We start from the raw sequence: 19,751 nt of genomic DNA, 5'->3' as shown, positions 1-19,751 counted from the left end.
GGCATATTGGTTCAACTCACCAATCATTTACTGAAAGCCTCCTCTATACAGTGAGTATACACATGGACCCAAAACATGTCTTCTCTATTCCATATCAAAATCCAATCACTAGAATTAAATATGGATGGAAAAGAAAATTTAATTTATTTTTAGAACTTATTTTGCTATGACTGGAAAGAAAGCCTTTCAGTTGTGTATACAGAATTTAATTTATAAAGCATTTTAAAAAACAGATGAGACTCTGGGACTTCAGATTGCTAGAGATTATATAAAAATGACTAAAGGGTCCTATAGAAAGTACCATAAAGTTAAAAGAAAACAAGTCTCCCTGCTGAAGAGCTGTAGCAGAGTTGTTGCCTAAATTAGATCAATCATATGATTTAAACAATTTCTCTAGGGGATGGGAAGGGGACATGAAGAAACAGGAATATTTAAGATATTTTTTTTAAAAGCCCTTCTGGAGACTTGAGAACAAACGCCGCTTGAACAATGTGGGCACCAAGCCCAAAACTGCCAAGTTGCCTTTGGGAATGCAGACACTTAACTGTGTTCCTGGATGGATAACAAAACAGACTGCTTTCCTCTTCTCCTACCTCCCCTGTAATAAATAGTCAAAGATGCATCATGTGAAAATACTGCGTCTGGGCTTTGAGACCATATGCTGACACTGAGAATCTGAAATGGGCTGACTCATGGGTCTTGTGAATTTTTTCTTCATTGTCCTGATTAATAAGGTTAGTTGAAGTCAAGTTATGAGAAAATCAGTTGAGAAAGGATGGATGATTTTCCTTTCTTTTCAGAAAATACCACCCAGTATTTAATTACACATGCTGTATTTATAACAACAAGGCAATATTTTTGTTTGACTTTACTGAGAAGAGTAGTATTTTGAAAATTCTTTTATCTTTCTAAGAAAGCAGGATATTTAAAAATATTATCAGGCTCTAACTAGCTGTGTATCCCCAACCCCACTAGAGTGGCCATTTTGACTAGAAACAAAGTTGGATAAGGGATGAGGTCATGGCACCTTGAACCTGAAAACCAAAATTGAAATCCTGGCTGTCTGTTAATGGCTGTGAAATCTTGGGTAAGTTACTCAACCTCTATGAACTTTATTACCATACTTGTAAAATGAAGATATATACATCACTCTGTGGGTTTCTTTAAGAATTAGAGGTAATATATATATCGATAGGATATATGCTAACTTATAAACAACTGATTTTTTATCTGATGAACTGATTGGCTCACAGGTTTATCTACTAATCAAGATGTTCCTTGATCTGATTGAGACTGCAACCAGACTTTTTCAAGTCTTTTAGAAAGATCTGCTTTAGATAAACACTTTGGACTTACAGAAGACTCAGATAACTTTTTGTTGTTCCTGCAACACACAAAGTACAAGATGTAATAGAACTTGGAGGTCCAAATTCCTAGCCCATAATATTTAGCAAAAATCTTGTTACTTATTCATGATATGTTTACTTAACTTTCATTGTATGGCTAACATTGGTATTACAGAGGTGACTAAAACAGACAATATCTTATCCCCATAAAATTTACATATGCAAAATGGGGTGGGAATGACAGGGACTGAGCTGCCAGGTTGGAGAGGCAAGAAATAGGCTATGGGGAAATGTAAAACAGGGTTATAGATAGGGCTGTGGACTATTTGTGTGGATTGGTCTAAAAAAGAACAGATGTTTGAAGAAGCTCTTCCTTTTTACAATGAAAAGAATGTTTCTTAGATTATTTGAATTTTTATCATTTAGTGGATTTACCACTTCTGATTTTAATTTAGGCTTTGATTAATTACTCCAGCTAGTTTTTTCATTGTTGTTTTTTTTTTGTTTGTTTTTTGTTTTTGTTTTTTTGTTTTTTAGTTTTATTCAAAAATCTTGTCACCGTATCTCCTAGGAATCCCACCTACAATTGTCAGGATGGTAAATCAAATACATTTCATGTTTTCTGCAGTGTCTGTAGGAATTGAGGGAAGAGACTTCTTTTCTCCTTTGGATAAAAAGGAGCTCTGTTATGCACTGAATTGTGTCTTCCCAAAATTCACATGTTGAAGTCCTAACCCTCTAGTACCTCAGAATGTGACTGTATTTTGAGACAGAATTTTTAAAGAAGTAAGATTAAAAGAGGTAATTAGGGTGGGCTTAATTCAATATGACTAGTGTCCTTATAGGAAGAGGACATTGGGCCATAGGAACACACAGGAAGACACAGGGAGAAGGCCACCTGCAAGCCAAGGAGAGAGGCCTCCAAAGAAACCAACACTACCACACGTGGATCTTGCATTTATAACCTCCAAAGTTGTGAGAAAACAACTGTTATTTAAGTGCACTCTGTGATCCTTCCTTATGGGAACCCTAGCTAACTGATACAGGCTCCACAGTAATGTGGAAGCCATTTAGCCCATTTCCCTCTTCGGTCATTTATTTTTCAGGTTATTTGACTTCAGCTCATAATAAGGATGTAGAATTATAATCATTTTTTAACATTTATGAAAGAACCTTAGTCTTCACCCTCTAGGACCTAAGGTATGCTTCCCTAGTTCAATTCTCTTCTTTTTTTAATTCCCTTTTGGCAGGGAGGTAAGGTATCACACTGGGACCAAACCTTTCTTCTCTATAAAAGAGGAGAAACATTCTGACAAAAATGCATTCCCATATGATTTCTGGGATCTCAATGGAATGCAACATAAAAGTTATATCCTATTCTTGGGGGTAGAGATAAGTCTGAACTGCAAAACTGTCTTAGAAGAGACTGAAATAATTTTGTTTATTAATTACTTCCTTGATTTTTCATTTCTCCCTCTCTCATTTCTCTCTCCTATACCATCAACCATCAAAACAAAAAAAGAAAGAAAGAAAGAAAGAAAGAAAGAAAGAAAGAAAGAAAGAAAGAAAGAAAGAAAAAGGCAGAGAGGGTTACAGGTTAATAAACAGTATCTGTCAGCAGGAAATGATTTGGGATGGTATAGATGAGTTCTTGCTCATTGATATCTTAGAATTTAACAGAAAGTCAGAATGCTGGACCAGCAGAGCAGGGAATTCCTTCCAAGCCCCTACTTCTACATCTGCTGCCTGTATTTAAATCCATTGAGTGAAGTTCAAGAATGTCCCCAAGTTTCCTCAATTAATCTGTCAGTTAGACATTGCCTACTAGTGCCTCGGTAGATGAAAGACCTCTAAGTCCTTTTTTCCAGAAACATTAATACTGTAATAATGTTTGCAAAGCAGTAATGAGACTAGGACTCCATTCATACGCAGTCTGTGCCACACACATCCATACAGTTATCAGAATAGTACATTTGTAAAGTCCTTTGTATTTCTAAAGTTCTTCTTAACAATTCTCTCATGTAATCCTCAAGACAACTGTTTCGGTAAGTAGGCAGTTACTGTCCCTGTCTTAATAATTTCTGAGAGGGTATGACAGGGGAGGAGACCAGCGAAAGAGATGTCAACTAACTCAGGGAGCAAATAGGTGGACCTAGAACCCAGGTCTCATGCTCCCCATCTAGTACATTCCATTACATAAAAATACATAAATGCTGTGCTTATGTACACATATTTGACTTTTTTTGACAATCTGAATATATCGGAAATTTTTTTTAATCTGGTAGTTTGAAATTACTGATCAATCAAGTGGAAAGAGTTCCTCTGGTCGTACATGTAACCACTGCCGTAGGGTCTGGAGTATCTGGGACACAGGTGTGCTTTGTTATGTCAGTGGGATTCAGGGCAATTAATGTTTTCTTTCTCCTGTCGCCTATTTAGCACACAGCAAGGCTGGCCTGCTCGAGAATCCTCATGTGATCCTTGATTGCATTACAAAATATGATCAAAAGACTCTACCTCAATGGGCATGATTGTGCTGCTTGCTAAACTCAATGGCAATTTATTTAAATATGATACTCTGCAGGAGAACTCCTTCAAAGAAAAGGCACAACAGGCAGTTTATCATTTCCATGCGAGGCATTTGGAGTTATTGCCTCTTGAAAGCATTGGGGAAACAAGGATAATGCTGGTGGAAGAGTTAAAATGTGATATGATCATAAGCCCCGCTCTCTATGAACAATGCCAGTTATGTCCTAGAGTTAATAGCTTGGTGGTCCCTTCTTAACACAAATCAGCCTTCCAAACAGAGGAAAGAGATGGGTGTGGGTGGTAAGGAAATTAGGAGCATGGATTCTAGACAATAACACATCTGAGATAATCGAGTGATGCAAGCACATTACTATTCAGTGTGTGGCAGAGTGCCGCTAATTCACTAAAAAGCTAACTCAGGCAAATATAAATTAAAGCATGTGCAGGACAGAATTGTAAAAAATAAGAGCAATTAGCACTGCAGTATGTGCACATCTGCAATAATCCTGTTGGATGCATCTTCTATTAATTAACTTTATTGGAAGAAAAAAATCAGGTCAACAGAAGGAAATGCACAGCCTTTGGCCACTACAAAGCATTTCCAAACATTGACTAAGTTTGCCATATAAATGTGTCAAATGCCTTCCTTTAAGCCCAGAATAGAAAGGCAAAATGATTCTTATTTGTAAAGCTGTGATTTTTAAGCTCACAAAGTTTAATCTTTAGAAGTGCGTTGTGACAACTTTTGTTCATGTGCTAATTTTTCTCCCTGGTAACATATTTCCTGTGTTTTAGGGGGGACATTATGTTAAAAAAGTAGGTTGAATAATTTCATTTATTTATACATGAACTGCAACCCGATCAAATCTATGATTTGGAATATGTAATGTGAAAAATTGTAATTAGGCTCCTGAATCTGGAAAGACTTCATTATATAATCTTTATTCAATAATATGTTTTAACATCTCTATGTTCAAGTGCAGAAAGCAAGATTTTAGATCTAAATTAATATATAAAAATTCAATCAGTGTGGAAAGTATTTTTAGACTGTAATTATTAGTCCTTTCCACAGTATAAAAATAATTCAACTCCTACTTAATAGGTTGCTAAATATTTCTCATTAAACGTTTGTTATTTTACTAGTAATTTTTCAAGTCACTAGCATAGGCGGGCAAATTATCAGTTTTCAATGAATTAAAATATATATTGAGAAATGAGCTTTTATTAAATATATCATCCATTGTGTCTCATTCTTATAGTCAATTTGCTTTTAAAACAGAACTCTAAAATGAAAAAAAAACCCTATATTTGGTGAGTTAATATTCATATCAAAAAACAAAAATTAGTTTTCTTAATTAAAATTGAAAGCAGTTTATGCTTTCTGATTCATGTAAATTCTTTATCTTTCTGATTCCAAATGTGCCTACTTTAAGTAACTGATACATTGGTTTTCACCTTTCTTTTCCATTTACAAAGAAAGCAAATAATATGACAGTAAATGAAGCAATATATTAATTCATTACTTAATTATCATTGTCTAATTATTTTGACAAAACTCTAGCTCAACAGAAATACTTTTACAAGTATATGGTTACCATTAATATGACAATTCATTTCCAATAATACCATCAAGGGCATACCTACAATACAAGCACTAGAATTCTTTCTCTACTTGTAGATTTAAAAATGTGAAGCATTGGACTCAATCCAATGATATATTTTGCTGTGAATTAGGTTTGTGATAATAAAATATGTATTTAATTATTTAAATAAACCACTTTTGATATAAATGTTCTCATTCAAATATATTTTCTGCACTAAGTAATAATTAAATACTAAAATGGAAACAACAGGCAGGTATAAGTTCTTGAGGAAAAGTATTACATTGTTTAAATCAATTAAATACAATATAATTACAAACTGGATCAAATGTTTTCATCAATAGAAATTTTCTCTCTTGATTGATTTATGAATTTTAGTTTCTGTATGATGATATGTAAGGTAATGTTTGAAAAACAACACTTTAAAAAAATACATCCACTAAAATCATGAATTTTTGCCTTCTGTCTTATGTACATCAGGAGATTTTATTTCCTGAGACCTAGTCTGTGTAAATAGCCTGGTCTCTTAAGTGAAATCAGTAAAATAGATACACTTGAAAGCACTGTTTATCCATACACCATATGCAAAGATTGTACAAGTGAATATTACCTCTAAAACTTGATTTCAGAATATCCTTTCTGTTAAGTTAATACTGTTAAATACATCTATGCCACAGATCAAAATCTGCACTGTCATTTTAGAAGTGTATTGAATTTGTGACTTTTGACTACATATTAAGGTTAGGTAAGAATTGGTATTTATGAAAAATATTATTTTATAGTAAGTCAATGTGAATATTGGTGTCTCAGAGAAATTGCACTGATCATGCGTGCCCTCTCCCACACCATCCTGCCACTACCGTATTTTTTTTTTAATATTTGCATGTATGTGGGCTGGGCTCTACCTGTCATTCTTCAGAGGTCTAATGTCCCTTGGATATAGAGCCAGATCAGAGCTTCCGCATTAACTCTCAATTTCCTGGCTTTTTGAGGGCTTCGGCAGACCCATAATGTTTCTTTAACATTGGGGTTTTTTTTGTGGTTTAATATTTCTAAAAGCAGTAAATTATTTCCAGCATATGTAAAAAAGACAAATTTCTCTGTGGTTAGTGACCACAAAACAAAACAAGAAACAGAAATACTTCAGAGAATGAGTCCTAGGAAAAGTTTCAAGTTTTAAACCCTTACTTTGATGTCATAACGTGAAAAAGAAAATTTTGATGAAAAATTGTGAACTAATACTTTAAAGAATCCTCAAAGCCAATATACATCCCTGTACCTATCATTTTTCATTATCAGTAATAAGCATGCCAATTGTACGTGTAAACACATACACTCATTGTCTCTCATGGTCCATAGCTACGAACTGTTGAATAAGATTAATATTGACTAGTAAAGATACCTTATGATTTAAGATAGAATTATCTTTGATTAAGGGATAAATAACAAATACTTTCCTTTAACAAGAAAATGGTAAAGTTAAACTATTAGCAAATGACTTTTAAAAGCAATGAGATGTTATCGATTTACCACTACTTTTGCATTTGCTCCCAGATTTCAAGTTTTTATTTTTGCTTTTTAACTATAGTAATTTGAAGTTCAGAAAGAGTTTTTTGATTTATAAATAATGCTTTATTTCACAATTTTGAAGTTACAATTTTTTTATAAAATACATTTTACTTGATCTTATGATGTAAAATTTGGCATCTGACAGAAAAAATGTCTTGATAAGCTAGCTGGCAATGGTAATTTAAAACTGAATTTTATTGAAGCATCATCAGAGATATTAGGTCGTACAATGACAGAATGATAATGCTTGTGATATAATCTACCACTCTCCCCAATTTTAGAGAACCTGATGCCCAGATAAATTCAGTTAATTGGCAAATAACACAGCTAATAAGTGGTGGAGCTTACACTAGACTTGTTCTTCTTTTTTTCACTCATAACCTAAACTAACTCAACTATACATCAGAAATGGAACTTTTATTTAGGGCAAAATCAGTAATGCAAGAAGGCCTCATAACCTCAAAACAAAGATACATGTGCCAATGAAAAGGCTAGCATTAAGGGTTTGATTACTCTAAGAAAAAGAAGAGCAAAAGCCATACTCAGATTATCTAATAAAGCAGGAAAAAAATCTTAAGCATCTTTCATTGTTTGACATTGCTACACCTTCACCTTCTTTCTCAAATATGGCTTCATTTGTAGAGTGAGCACAAAGCAATGGCGATTTCATGGAAGAGAGAGACTGATAATGACAAGTTACAGTACAGATTCTAGACTCAAATTCAGGCAAAGTAAGATCACTGAGTTTTTAACTTTTTCATCATTTCTCCTGCTTGTTTATGCATATTCCTTCTGGAGTAGATCAAAACGAGGCTGAGAACCTAGATGGTATGTACAGATAAAGAAAATGGGCATATCACTGAGATTTCTACCCCTGATATGGTAAAACCAATGTTATATATGGAACAGCTTTTCCTAAGCTTTCTAAATTACATATCTTGGATCTGAGAATGTCTAAACTTAGAAAAATAGGAAGACACACACCCAAGATTTTTTTTTCTTTTTATATATAACTGTCAGTAAAATGGACTAATGACAGCTTCAGGATATATAATATAGAAATCACTCCAGAATTTTTTTCTTTGGCTTTTTGTAAAAATCATTCACTTTGAAAGACAGGTTCCATGTTAGAAACTCAAATGGAATATAAGATAAAGGAAAGAAAAACAAAACAAATAAGTTTTTGTTTAATAAATTATTTTGTTTCAAATGTATAATTATTCTCACATGAAAACTACAGTCACATTTATTATGAAGTACTGTCTATTAAAAAAATATATACATACTCCGTCTGTTAGTTTTTCTTACTTGAATAAAATACAGAAGTGACTTTACTTGCAAAAGCAAAGTTGGGATCCATGCCCCCATGAATTTTAAAAGTAAAAGTAAATTATCATATGGTGTCCCAAGAGGACATTAAAACATAAACGTTAAGTGTAATATCATAGTCAGAATTATCAAACATGGAGTTAATAGTAAATTATATATAGTTATACCGAGGAATAATCCAGATTCAGGGCTCTTCCAGATTAATAACTGTGATGTGAAGCCAGTAGCAATGCTTGAAATGATGAGCAAAACAAAATTCCAGGAAAGAAAAAGACAGTTACAAGTAAGGTAAGTTCCTTTAAGTTTTAAAATGTGCAAATAGCTTAAGGAATTTGCATATATAGCTATACATAAATACATATCCCACTAACCCTATGCTTCCTGGCTGAGACCAACATGTGCTCTCTTACTTACAAGGAATGGAATTTAAAGATCATACTTCCACTTTCTATGTGCAAGGGATATTTCTTTTATATTTTAGACTCACTAGTTTGAACAGAAGCTGTGATTTTTCTGAAGAAGTAAGGCCCACACATTTCATCTTAAACATTTCCAAAGTTGCTACTCTATTCTCCTTTTTTATACGCACAAGGGTGCCATTTCTTAGAGATTTTCATTCTGAAAGGGCAAGGAGCAGATAGGTGGGATGTCAAAGAAACAGAACCTTGCTAATGGTCTGGTAGATGTTACTACTGTTTCCAGCAGTAACAAAGACTCCACTGTGTGCCCTCAGGTGAGTCACTTAACCTGCTGTGTCACAACTGCTCCATCTGCAAATTAGATAATCACCTTTGCCACCCATCTTCCTCTCAGGGTTGTTTTGAGAATGTCATAACTGGCCATTTGTTTGATCTATTCAAGAAACACTCAGTGCCCTTGGCCCCTGAATGTGCATACTCAAGTGCAAGATCAGTTATGAAACTACATCCAGCAGGAATGTTTCCTTACTGAAAGAGACAAAGGGCAGCCAATTGAAGAATGCCAGACCCAAACGACATCTTGAAGGCCTTTGAGATTCTCAGATGAAAGGCTTTATATAAAAATAAAGTATTGTTATTACCTAGGCAAAGAAAAATGCATGCATTTTCTGTCAGCATTCAAGAGCCCTATATAGTGGCGCCCTCTGCCCCCCTTTGGTATTTCGTTTGCATCCAGTTTGATGACAACATAGATAAATTCTCTGGTTGGTGCCACTGGACCTGGGTTGCATTTCAGTGTGCGGAAAATGACGAAATGAAAGAGAGAAGCCTTTGAAAGAAAGTGAAAATAAATGTAATAGCCAAAAGCCAAATAATAGTCATAGTATATTTAAAGTCTATTAAAGAGCAGCAGTCAGGGTATCAAATGCACACACTCTCATCCTCTGTGGTCAGCCTACTATGTGGACCACCTGCCTTAAATTACACAAGTTCACCACATCCCTGGAGTGAGGGGGGAAGGCAGGAGAAGAACGGGTGTGGGGAAGCAGCTTTCTCCATTCATACTAATCATACCAAATTTAAAATAGTTTTAGAATACCTCTTTTCAATTCACAATCAATTATATTTAAATCTCTAAACCACCACTCTTGGGTTTGGAATAATGTATGCATATATATGCAATAAGTAAGTAACTTGGAGTTTCAGTTTTTCAGTAGATACTGATTGACATATACTGTTTAGTTACCAGTGTTCATACTGTTTTAGGAGGTGATGGGACAATATAGAGCTTTTTATAGCACAGGAATATAGGAAAATAGAATTGGCTGGATCAGGAGAAGAGACCCTCCCAGTTTGGTTTAGAAGCACATGTGGAGACTCTCTATTTGGGTCTTTGACAGAAATCAAGTGGAATCAATTTCATAGACTTGAAAACATACTGATAACAAGCTAGCCAGATTTCTTATTACATTTGACAATTATTGCTCTTGAGGTACCAAGGCTGCTACCCACGGTTGTGAGGGATGTTTACTGAACAAAGGCATTTGGTCCATGGGGCAATGGGACCTGATGTCAGCCCTGCTCTGACAGGCAAGACATAAGCCCTGGGAAAAAGGGATCCCTTTACTTATTCACACAAAGAAATTATATAGGCAAATGGCAGCTATGGGCTCCATATAGAAAGCACTCTAAAACACGTAAGTTAAAATTAATGTCTGAATCTCAAAGTTTTAATAATATTTTCTTTTGTGCTTATTTGGGTTTCATTCTAAACATGAGATACAAGTACATGAATTTCCCCACCACCACAGTATGGGACTGTCATATTGTCTTTTTTTTTTTTTTTTTTTTTGTTCTTTAGATGTGAATTCTGCCTCTCTGCCTCAGTTTCCCTAATAGTATAGGAGTGATATTCAAATCAACAAAAATGCCATGTGACAGGTCCTAAAGCAAGATGCTGAGATTATAGTAGTGAGCTGGATAGGCATAAAAATCTTAAAGTCTAATAAGCAACTATATAGGATTTTGCTACAGATTGGTAAGTGTCCACTGAAAAGAAAGACAAGTGGCGAAGGCCAAAAGACAATGTTCTTAGAGTCACTTTTACTGTCTGTTCTAAAGTTTCCACTCTTAGAATACTAAATGCAGAGTGAATCACTTTTACTCCTATTCTTCCATTGGTAGGGGGCTCTAATTTTCTGCACCCCCTAGAATATCAAAGAGAAACAGTTGGCGAGGCCTTCAGCACACATGCAGCAAATATCCACAGGTGAGACCAACCTTCTGTAATTAGAGGTTCCTTTGTTTGTTATGATGAACATGACACAGTCACTTCTACATAGCCTTTAGGCTTTACAGAGACCCCCAAGAAATGTTTGTTGATTGAATAATCATGCATTTGTTTAACTGAAGGCAGTGTCACAGTGGCCACCCACGCAGTCTGTCACTTGGGGAAAAGCGGTTGGGGAAGAATGAACATTTTGAAACTGCCTCTGCAGATCTACATGATATTTAACTCTAGCTGTACAATCAGACAATTGGGTAGATCTTTCACAGGAATAAATGAGAGTCACTTGTGGCCATACATTCGAATAATTTCACACACTCTTTACCTGGGTGTTACTTTTCTTAATTCTACTACTAACAACTTGATTTCAAATTGTTCTTTGCATCAGTAACTCATGAAAACAAACCCCACTAGGAAAGCATGTCAGACATAAGAACAGCATCACAGATCACCAACTGAAAAGACCTCTGGGATCATTCGCACAGAGTAGGAAAACCCACTTATGATCACTCTCCTTTGGTTCTGCTTCATTCCATAATCACTCCATGGGGCAAACTACACTCCTGGTTTTTCTGCCCAACAAACAGTTTCTGCACATGCTAGTTAAATTATCTTTCTTTTTCCATCAGTCTTAAGTTCGTAAGAGTATTCTTAGTGGTAATTATCCTTATAAAAGGCAAAAATAATGGTCTTGGGGCATTTTTCCACAAACAAGGCTTTGTACCAGTAATTGTAAAAATCAAAATAAAATAACAAGTACTCCGAAAGGTACACATATAAATAATATTACTATTAGAATTTTTAGTATAAATAAAGCCCTACTCATTTTCATTCTTAGGAAATGAAAGGATAAAACAGCTAAACAGGATGCTGGCCAGGTGTTACATCCATACACAGAGTGAATGGTGTCCCTCCTCACTTGTTAATAGAGAGTCATGGTCTTGTGTTATCTGCTTTGTTTATACAAAACTGTAGTAAAAGAGAAAAATAGTGAGCCTTGGGGAATGGTTGATCAGCTAGAAGAAAATGGGTAGTTCTCATACTCAGGCCAATTCTGGAGTTTACAAACCTGCTTAAAATTTTAAAACCATGCTCCTAAGTAGAGAAAAGAGCACCAGATTAGGCCCAGTTAGTCTTGGGCAAATATCTTAAACACTTTGTACTCCAGAGTCCTTCGCTGTCAGTTAAATGGGTTATCAATCCAGGAAGGTATGCAAATCACCATCAGGCTAATGTTGACACTGAGAACCTCTTGTCTAGGGAAGCAGAAAACGAGGTACCAAAGAAACTCTTCAGGGCATTGTGAAGTGAACCACAATGAAACCTGGAAATGATGACAATGAAATCAAACCAACTATCAGGATTTATCAGAGGACTGGTCCAAAAGTGGCAGCTGACCAGCAAATTAACCTACAATTCAACAGTTAAAGTTTGATGTCATTTTTTAGAAAGCAAAAGTCCTATGGAAGCTGTAAATGGAAAACAAGCTAATGCTTCTAAGTGGAAAAAAGTAGCTACCTAAGAGACCCTAATTACATTTTGGACATTATTCCAAGTTGCACACCAGTCTTATCACAGCCAACTGCAGAAATAATACCACCAATGTCCCTTCCAGCATAAAAGGCTATCTCTCAATACGGCAGAATTATAAGCTGGAAAGAAATTTTGGATGTAACGTTTCAGAAAAGCAGTTTGTGTTAGGTATTAAAAATCAAAAATGGCCACACCAATGTACACCTTCCCTCCATCCCCTACTGAAATGTAATTTGCTATCATAGACATCACAGTTTTCTCCAGAAAACAAATGCCAAACACATACGAGTTCAACACTAATTTTTCCTTACACAGAATACAGATGACCCCTTTGACCACCAACCTGTCTTTCATGCTAGTTTTAGAAACCCTGTCAGGAAGAATAAAAATTTCTGTGGCTTGTGGAACTTTTTTCAGGGTATAAGGTCTTGACCAGCAAATATGAAAGTATATTGTTTGGTTTCCTCTCAATATCAATACTTAGTATCACATTTTGGGTCTTGTAAGTGCTCCCATATGTTTCAGAAATAATTAAATTTTTATTGACATTTGGCCTGCCTCCTAAAGATGAATATCCTTCAGCTGTTAAACATTTGATAGGTTTGAAGTTGGAAAAGTTTTTTATTTAATATTTTTATGCTCTTGAATGTATACATACAGAAATGACAAGAGGTGACCTGAGTCTTTTGATGTAGTGATTGGAATTCTAGGAAAAAGGCAGTGACTTCCAAAACCTCTCAGGCTGCCTTTAGAGAGGAGGGGAATAATCGGTTTGTCTTTTGTCATATGATTAAGCTTATCAAATCAGGATCGTTTCTGCATAAACCAATAAACTCTGATCTGGTTCTTAGTTTTGCAATGTTATAAAGAATGAAGGAAGCTTGTACTTTGGAAAATACGTGTTTTTTTGTTTTTGTTTTTGTTTTTTTTTTTTTTCAGGTTCTTGAGTTAATCCATTCTCTTTCACCCAGGAAATCAAGCTTACTTCTCAATTGGGAAAACAAACCTTTGACTTTGTAGTAGTTACTAACCTCGAAGGGACATGGGAGAAGGGAGTGTGGAGACTCGTCAGAGAAAGGCTGAAATAGACACTCTTTCCCAAATATCACAGATTCCCAGCCTTGTGGGATTCTAAGCAAATAACCAGAATATCACTCAGGGCTAAACCTTCCTCTGTAATCATACATTTTCTAGCAGTGCCCTGGCCTCGACCCTCCTCACCGCTGGTCTTCGAGGCTGCTCCGCTAATTCCTTCCTTAATTTGCCTTCACCTTGGGAAATAAGAAAGAAAACAAAGTTCCTCCTTCCCAGTGCCCAATCAGCTACATTTTGGAGAAGAAACGGCTAGAAACCGTCGTTTCCTCTGGGAAAAAGCGTCCGCTAGAGGCTACTGTGGGTCGGGCCCACCTTTAGCTTCAGGTTGACAAATGTCTTCAGCGCGCTCTCTGCTCTGTGGGCCCTAGGGGTCCCCTAAAATCGCACTAGCGTCCGCCCTGTCTGACCTGCCCCCCTGCAGCGCCGCACGTTTCAGCTTTTCAGCTTCACGGTGGAGCTCGCAGTAATTGAGTCGGGAGGGTTATTTTTCCTGGCCTCGCCTCACGGTCCTACGACTGCGGGGAGCTTTCGGAAAGACATCGCTTCCACCCCCACCCCCACCCCCACCCCCCACTTCTGCCCCGACGCCCCGGCTGCTTCTGAGCTCGGTCCCGGCCTCCGCCCCGCGGTAACCAGGATTGCGATCCTCGCGGCCTCGGCCAGAGACTGAGGCCGGCGGGTGAAACCACCAGGGGTCCCAACGGAGGGCTTATTCCCTCCCCGCTTTACATTGGTGGGTCAAGTCGCATTAACACCAAACCACCAACGGGGCGAGGGCAGGTGGTTCGTTAATTGCATAAACTAGAGTTAACTGCTAGAGACTAACTTGACAGAGGTGACTTGGTTTCTCATCCCAGCTTGGTTCTCAAGAAAAGGTTTCTCCCTCCTCCTTAAGTTGGAAGGAGGGGAAAGGTTATCAGCTGCTCACCAAGGCTGGTGGTGTGTGCTGTCGATTTAAGGTGACCCGCAGGGTGGCGTGGTAGGCGCGCTGGCTCCCATCCTCGCGGCTATTGGAAGCAGGTTTCCCTCACCCCTTCCAGGAAGGTAAGAGCTTTGGCATCTGGAAGTGTCAGAAAGGAGCCTTTTGCCATAAATCATCCTGAAAAGCATTCAAATCAGACAAGCGTCTAGAGACCCCTTAGACACTCCACCCCCAAAATCCTAGATCAAAGTGCAATTCCTGGAACCATAAACACCTATTATAAGCAAAATCCTACTTATCTGGAGGATGCTAAAACTGAGAGAGAAGGAGTAAGAGGCATTTGTCGCTGGAAATCCCTCGCACAAATTCACAAGCTCTACCTTTTCCTAGATTTGTCAACTGCTTTCTTGGGGATGGCCAACCACAGCATTTCTAAACTCGCCCAATACGCGTTGCGAGGGTCCTCCGAACAGCTGGCTGGAGAGTTTAGAACGCGGTACTGGACATTCGCTTTCGCTTGTTTTTTCAACCAAGAGAAGCAGGTGCGAGAGAGTCTGGGGCTTGGGAGATGGGAGGCGGAGAAAGGGAATTCGCTTGGTCTGAGTTTAGAAACAGCAAGTGCTCCTTACAGATTACACTGGTGCGGCAAACGTCAGTGCAAAGCACTGTTCATCCGAAACTTAGAAAACTCGGAACAGAAAACACCCGCCCAGGCAATTTGTGCTCTTGCCGAACTGCCTCTATGGGCTGAGTTACATTTGCACCCTAAGGCTGCAAATGTCCAAGTTCTCCCCAGAGGGATCCTCAGAAGGACAAGGACACTAAGAGGGGATCTAGAGTGGGAGATGTCTGCGATTCCGAAAGAGCAACGTTCTGGCCTCAGAAATGAAAAGACTCCAATTTTTACCACGACTTCCTTGGTCAATCCAGAGTCAAACGATTGTACTGAATCTCAAGCCTGGAGCAGGGATGGCCCAACCGGGCGTCTACGGCGGAAGCTAGGGGGCGGCGGGGTTGAGGGTAGGAGGTTGACGGGGGCCGGGGCGGGGGGGGGGGGGGCGGTTACTTGCACGGAGAGACCTCCCCCCACATACATTCCCTGCTGGAAGACGCGTTCGCTGCCCGGGTACCGCGAGAGGGGGCGTTAGGAAGGGCGCTGGCAGCTAGCTGACTCCAGGGTTGAGATTATTCGACACGTGTCTTTTACTCCTTACAATCCGTTTCTTATGGGTGATTTATGAACGAACCTCTTTGATCTGGGACGGTTTTTATCTGTCCGCTGTTACAGATGACAGACGCGGCTGCTCAAATCTCTGGTTCCCGCTGCCTAAAAAGTTGCTCCCCCTCTTTCCCAATGCTGTTGCTTTTTCTCTTCGTGATCCCCACCCCCTGCCTCTTCCTTCTCCTCCCCTACCCCCAGCCCCGTCCGCTATATTAGTTGCAGTCCCTCCGGATGTTTTAAGTCAACAAAAAAGCGCTGGGCAGGGTCAGCTGGGAGCCAAGGCGGGCAGATTTGGGGCACGCCATCCCCTTGGTGTCACATGTGTTGGGGTCCTAAGAAGGCCTCCCGCCAGGGACCGGGAGAACTAGCTCCCAAAGCGCGGATGCCCTCATTCGGAAGGGAGAAGGCAAAGCCCCAGCAGTCAAGTTCCCGGGGCGTAGGCGGGAGCGGGGGTAGGGGTAGGGGTGGGGGAGGGAGCTGCCTGTGCTTTGAGAAGGGACGAGTAGCGGAGGGCAGTGTCGCTGTGGTTAGGTGCGCCGGGACTCCTCTGAACTATCACTTCAGCTTAATTAGGGAGGGAATGAGGCGGGAGAAAAGGGGGAGAGGGGTTCACGTTGCGCAGCGTGCTAGTCCCTAATAGGTAAAGGAGAAGTGGAGTCTCAGACGCCGTTGTTAATAGATCTTTCTTGTTTCTTTTTCTTTTCGTGAGTGAGTGTGTGTGTGTTAGTAGTATTTCATTAAAACCATATCCTGGAACAAAGAGTTGTTCTTTCATGTTTCTTTGCTTTGTTATTACTCTGACAGGAGTTCTAAAAACAGGATTTTCCAAATCAAAGAATCCCTGGAGTCCCTGTCCCCTCCCAGCCCCCCTTTCCTTTACCAAACTGCTCTTGGTATCATTATCCTACTACGGATTCTTATACTCTTGATTTAGCCGGAGGACATTTAATAGCTGACTGGATTAAATATTGCAGACTCCAGCCTGGGCTATTTGAAAATCCGGGTCGTGGACTGTGCCTAACTTCAGAGAAGGAAAACTGATCTATGAGATGTGTTTTAAGTTTCACTCAGTCGAGGCCTGGAGAGAAGGAAGAGGAAGAAGGATTCTCTGCTCCAGGTCTCTTTTTTATGTTACAAAGTTAAAAGTTTTAAAAGGTGTGTGTTGATGGGGGGTAGGGGGGGAGGGCGAAGCAAGAGAAGCGAAGGGTGGAATGAGGAGAGAGGCAACCTTAACAAGATGCTAACAGAAATTTCCTTCAGTCATAATGAAAGAAGGATTTATAAGAACATTTTAAAGAAGGCTGCTCTGCAAGGTAGCGCTCTGCCCAGGAATGGAGCACACTGTTGCAGGGGTGGCATCAGCAGACCTCTCTGAAGGATTCATTATCACTGCTAAACTTGCCGTCTTGGCATGGTCTCTTTTTGCTGCATGTTGGTTTTCAACAATAGTAACAATTTTTTGATTGGTGTTAAGTTTCATAAACAAAAGAAATTTAGACTGTTTGGTCCAGTACTATGTTTAGAAATGGAAGTCTGGAAATCCCTAAGGGAAGCAACCGGTATCAGAGTCAGGGTGTGGGGGCTCATCCAGGCTGGGCAAACCCAGAGGGGCGGGATCTGAGGTCTTCCTCCAGGACGCTTTGGGGGCCATAACCAGATATGATATGTACCCAAAGGTAATAACTCAAGGTTAAGTTCCTCCAGGGACAGCTGGATGAGTATTTGGATTAAATGCCATAGAGAGAAAAGATATGTCTGTTTATCTGCTCTTGTCGTTTTTAAAACTGTCACCCTTAAAGTTGATCATTTTGAATTTATTTCAATTCTTTGGAAATCCAGAGAGGATTAACATAAACTCTGACAGTAAGTTTAGATTTAATATTGTGGAAGAAAGTTCCCCAACTTTTAAATTTAAAAAAAAATACAGAGCTGTATGGGCAGCTATATAATAATTATAAGCCAGGTGCCATGTCAATTTTACAGAGACTAGGAATACTCTGGCATTTAAACGAAGAGCCATGGAACAGCTCGTTCATTTAATGTACAGTCTTAAAAGTATTGTCAACAAATATTTAAAACCTTAATTGCGCAGAGATCCTGGCCTGAGCCACGCATTAATAGTCACAATAGCTTCTAAAACATCTCTCTTAAGAACAGAGAAAGGAATTGAACTGTCTTCCACACAACTGGGCAACTACTAATTCATTTTAGTTTTGTTTATGAACTGAGCTTCCTTCTTGCGTGGAAGAAGAAAAAAGCCTCTTATTTGTATAAGTGATTTTTAAAAATCCTTCTCAATCAAACCGATAATTTAACTTCCTAAAAGCCCTACCCCGTGGGTAGCAAGGATCCCCAGAGCCTGGGTCCCGCCCCAGGAGTGAGGGATCACCGGTTCATCTGCTCATCTTTCAGCCCATCCAACCATCTTGGGGGTTTAGGGTCTGTCAGGCCGGGCATTCCTTCTCTCTTCTTATCACTCTCTACCCCTTCAAAAAGGCAATTGATTAGTTTCAGCTTTTCCTAACCGAGATCCGATACGTTTCTCAGGATCAAAAGTCTCTGAGAGGCCAAGACAGAAACGTGGGGGATGGGGAACCTGAAGGAAAACGCGAAGGGAGAAGATATTTGCCGGCCACCCCACCCCTCTGCACCCAAGACACCTAGGGGATGGGGAGTGCTGGGAGGGGATAGGATTGCGACGTCTGCTACAAGAGGCACTTGACGATTTAAGATGTGTCTTCTCTTTCTGGTGGCAAATATTTAAAGGAGAGAATAGATAACTAGAAAAGGAGGTTGATGATTTATGCCTGGATTTTCCTCCAAGCATTTGCCTCCTTGTATTTACAGGCGTGGCCCCATTTGCAAATTGTACATCTGTTCTCTTCACGTGACATTTCATAAAAGCCCTAACATCTGGGCAAGATAAACTTCCTTCAGGTACCTGCTTAACTTTTCACTTGTCACACTCTTGTCCCCCCCTCCCCCCACGCGTCCTTTTAGCCCTCCCGCCTGCTTCAATGGCGGGGTCGGTGGCGCGTTTTTGTTCCAGCCCCCACTCTCTGGGCCCCAGTCTCAGATGACCCCACACCGACCCCCTCCCAAGGCCAACCTTTGCCAGGGCCAACTTCTCTGGCAGACCCCCATCCTTACGTGTCCGCCTCTGGCTCCACTGTGCAGGTAAGTGAGAGCACCATCTTGAACCCAAGGAGAAAAGTCATATTGCCTTCGATTCCGGCTTCAAACCAAAAACAAAACAAAACAATTCAAAATGCCTACTCAACAATATTCAGACTCGCGCTTGGATTCCACAGTCTCATACGCATCTATATATTCCTCAGTGAAATGAGAAAAGAGTGCTGCTGATTCTGATGGTTGTCTTTTCATTGAACATTCGCTCATTTCTGGTCCATGTTTAAACTGCATGTTTTACAGAAACTTAATTTCACTTGCTCGTAATCTTCAATCTCCCCTCCCCCAAGAAGGCTGCCTTTAGGAATGAATGTTCTTAGACATTTTTTTTTCTTTTCCATAACGGAATTTTGTTCACGCATAAGTACGAAGACACATCCACAAACTTAGTGGGGGGGGGGGGGGGGGGGAATGGAAGGAAAAGAAAACAGTCCACGTAAACAAGAAGGACAGCCGTTGGAGGCCTTCGCTGAAGCAAACCCCAAACGATCTCATTGCAGGGCGCCCACGAAATCCCGGCTATAATTGAGTGTTTTCTTTGAGGTTTTCTGACCATGTGCTTTTTACCATGGTTACTAGGACTCTGATAGGAGAAGCTGGACATTCATTACGATCCCGTCCCATCCTTTCCCCAAGGTTTACCTCCCTGGCTCTTACAAAGAAGGCGAATATAAAGGGGGGGGGGGGACTTTGTGCCAGTGATTTTAACC

At 39.4% G+C, this 19,751-nt stretch overlaps 1 protein-coding gene across 1 annotated transcript; it reads left to right on the top strand.

Annotated features, from left to right (window-relative positions):
• Positions 1-589: 589 nt before the first annotated feature.
• On the top strand, positions 590-16,220 carry LOC121028022 (uncharacterized). Its single transcript, XM_040471589.1, has 4 exons — positions 590-1,091; positions 10,978-11,062; positions 15,021-15,650; positions 15,919-16,220. Exons 2-4 carry the CDS (start codon positions 11,044-11,046, stop codon positions 16,218-16,220), a joined length of 951 nt encoding a protein of 316 aa, XP_040327523.1. The 5' UTR covers positions 590-1,091; positions 10,978-11,043.
• The last annotated feature ends 3,531 nt before the right edge of the window (positions 16,221-19,751 follow it).

The sequence above is a fragment of the Herpailurus yagouaroundi genome, unplaced genomic scaffold, assembly GCF_014898765.1.
Source record: "Herpailurus yagouaroundi ecotype Mexico unplaced genomic scaffold, PumYag 100, whole genome shotgun sequence".
Taxonomy (NCBI): domain Eukaryota; kingdom Metazoa; phylum Chordata; class Mammalia; order Carnivora; family Felidae; genus Herpailurus; species Herpailurus yagouaroundi.
This window is presented reverse-complemented; position numbering and strand designations above follow the sequence as displayed.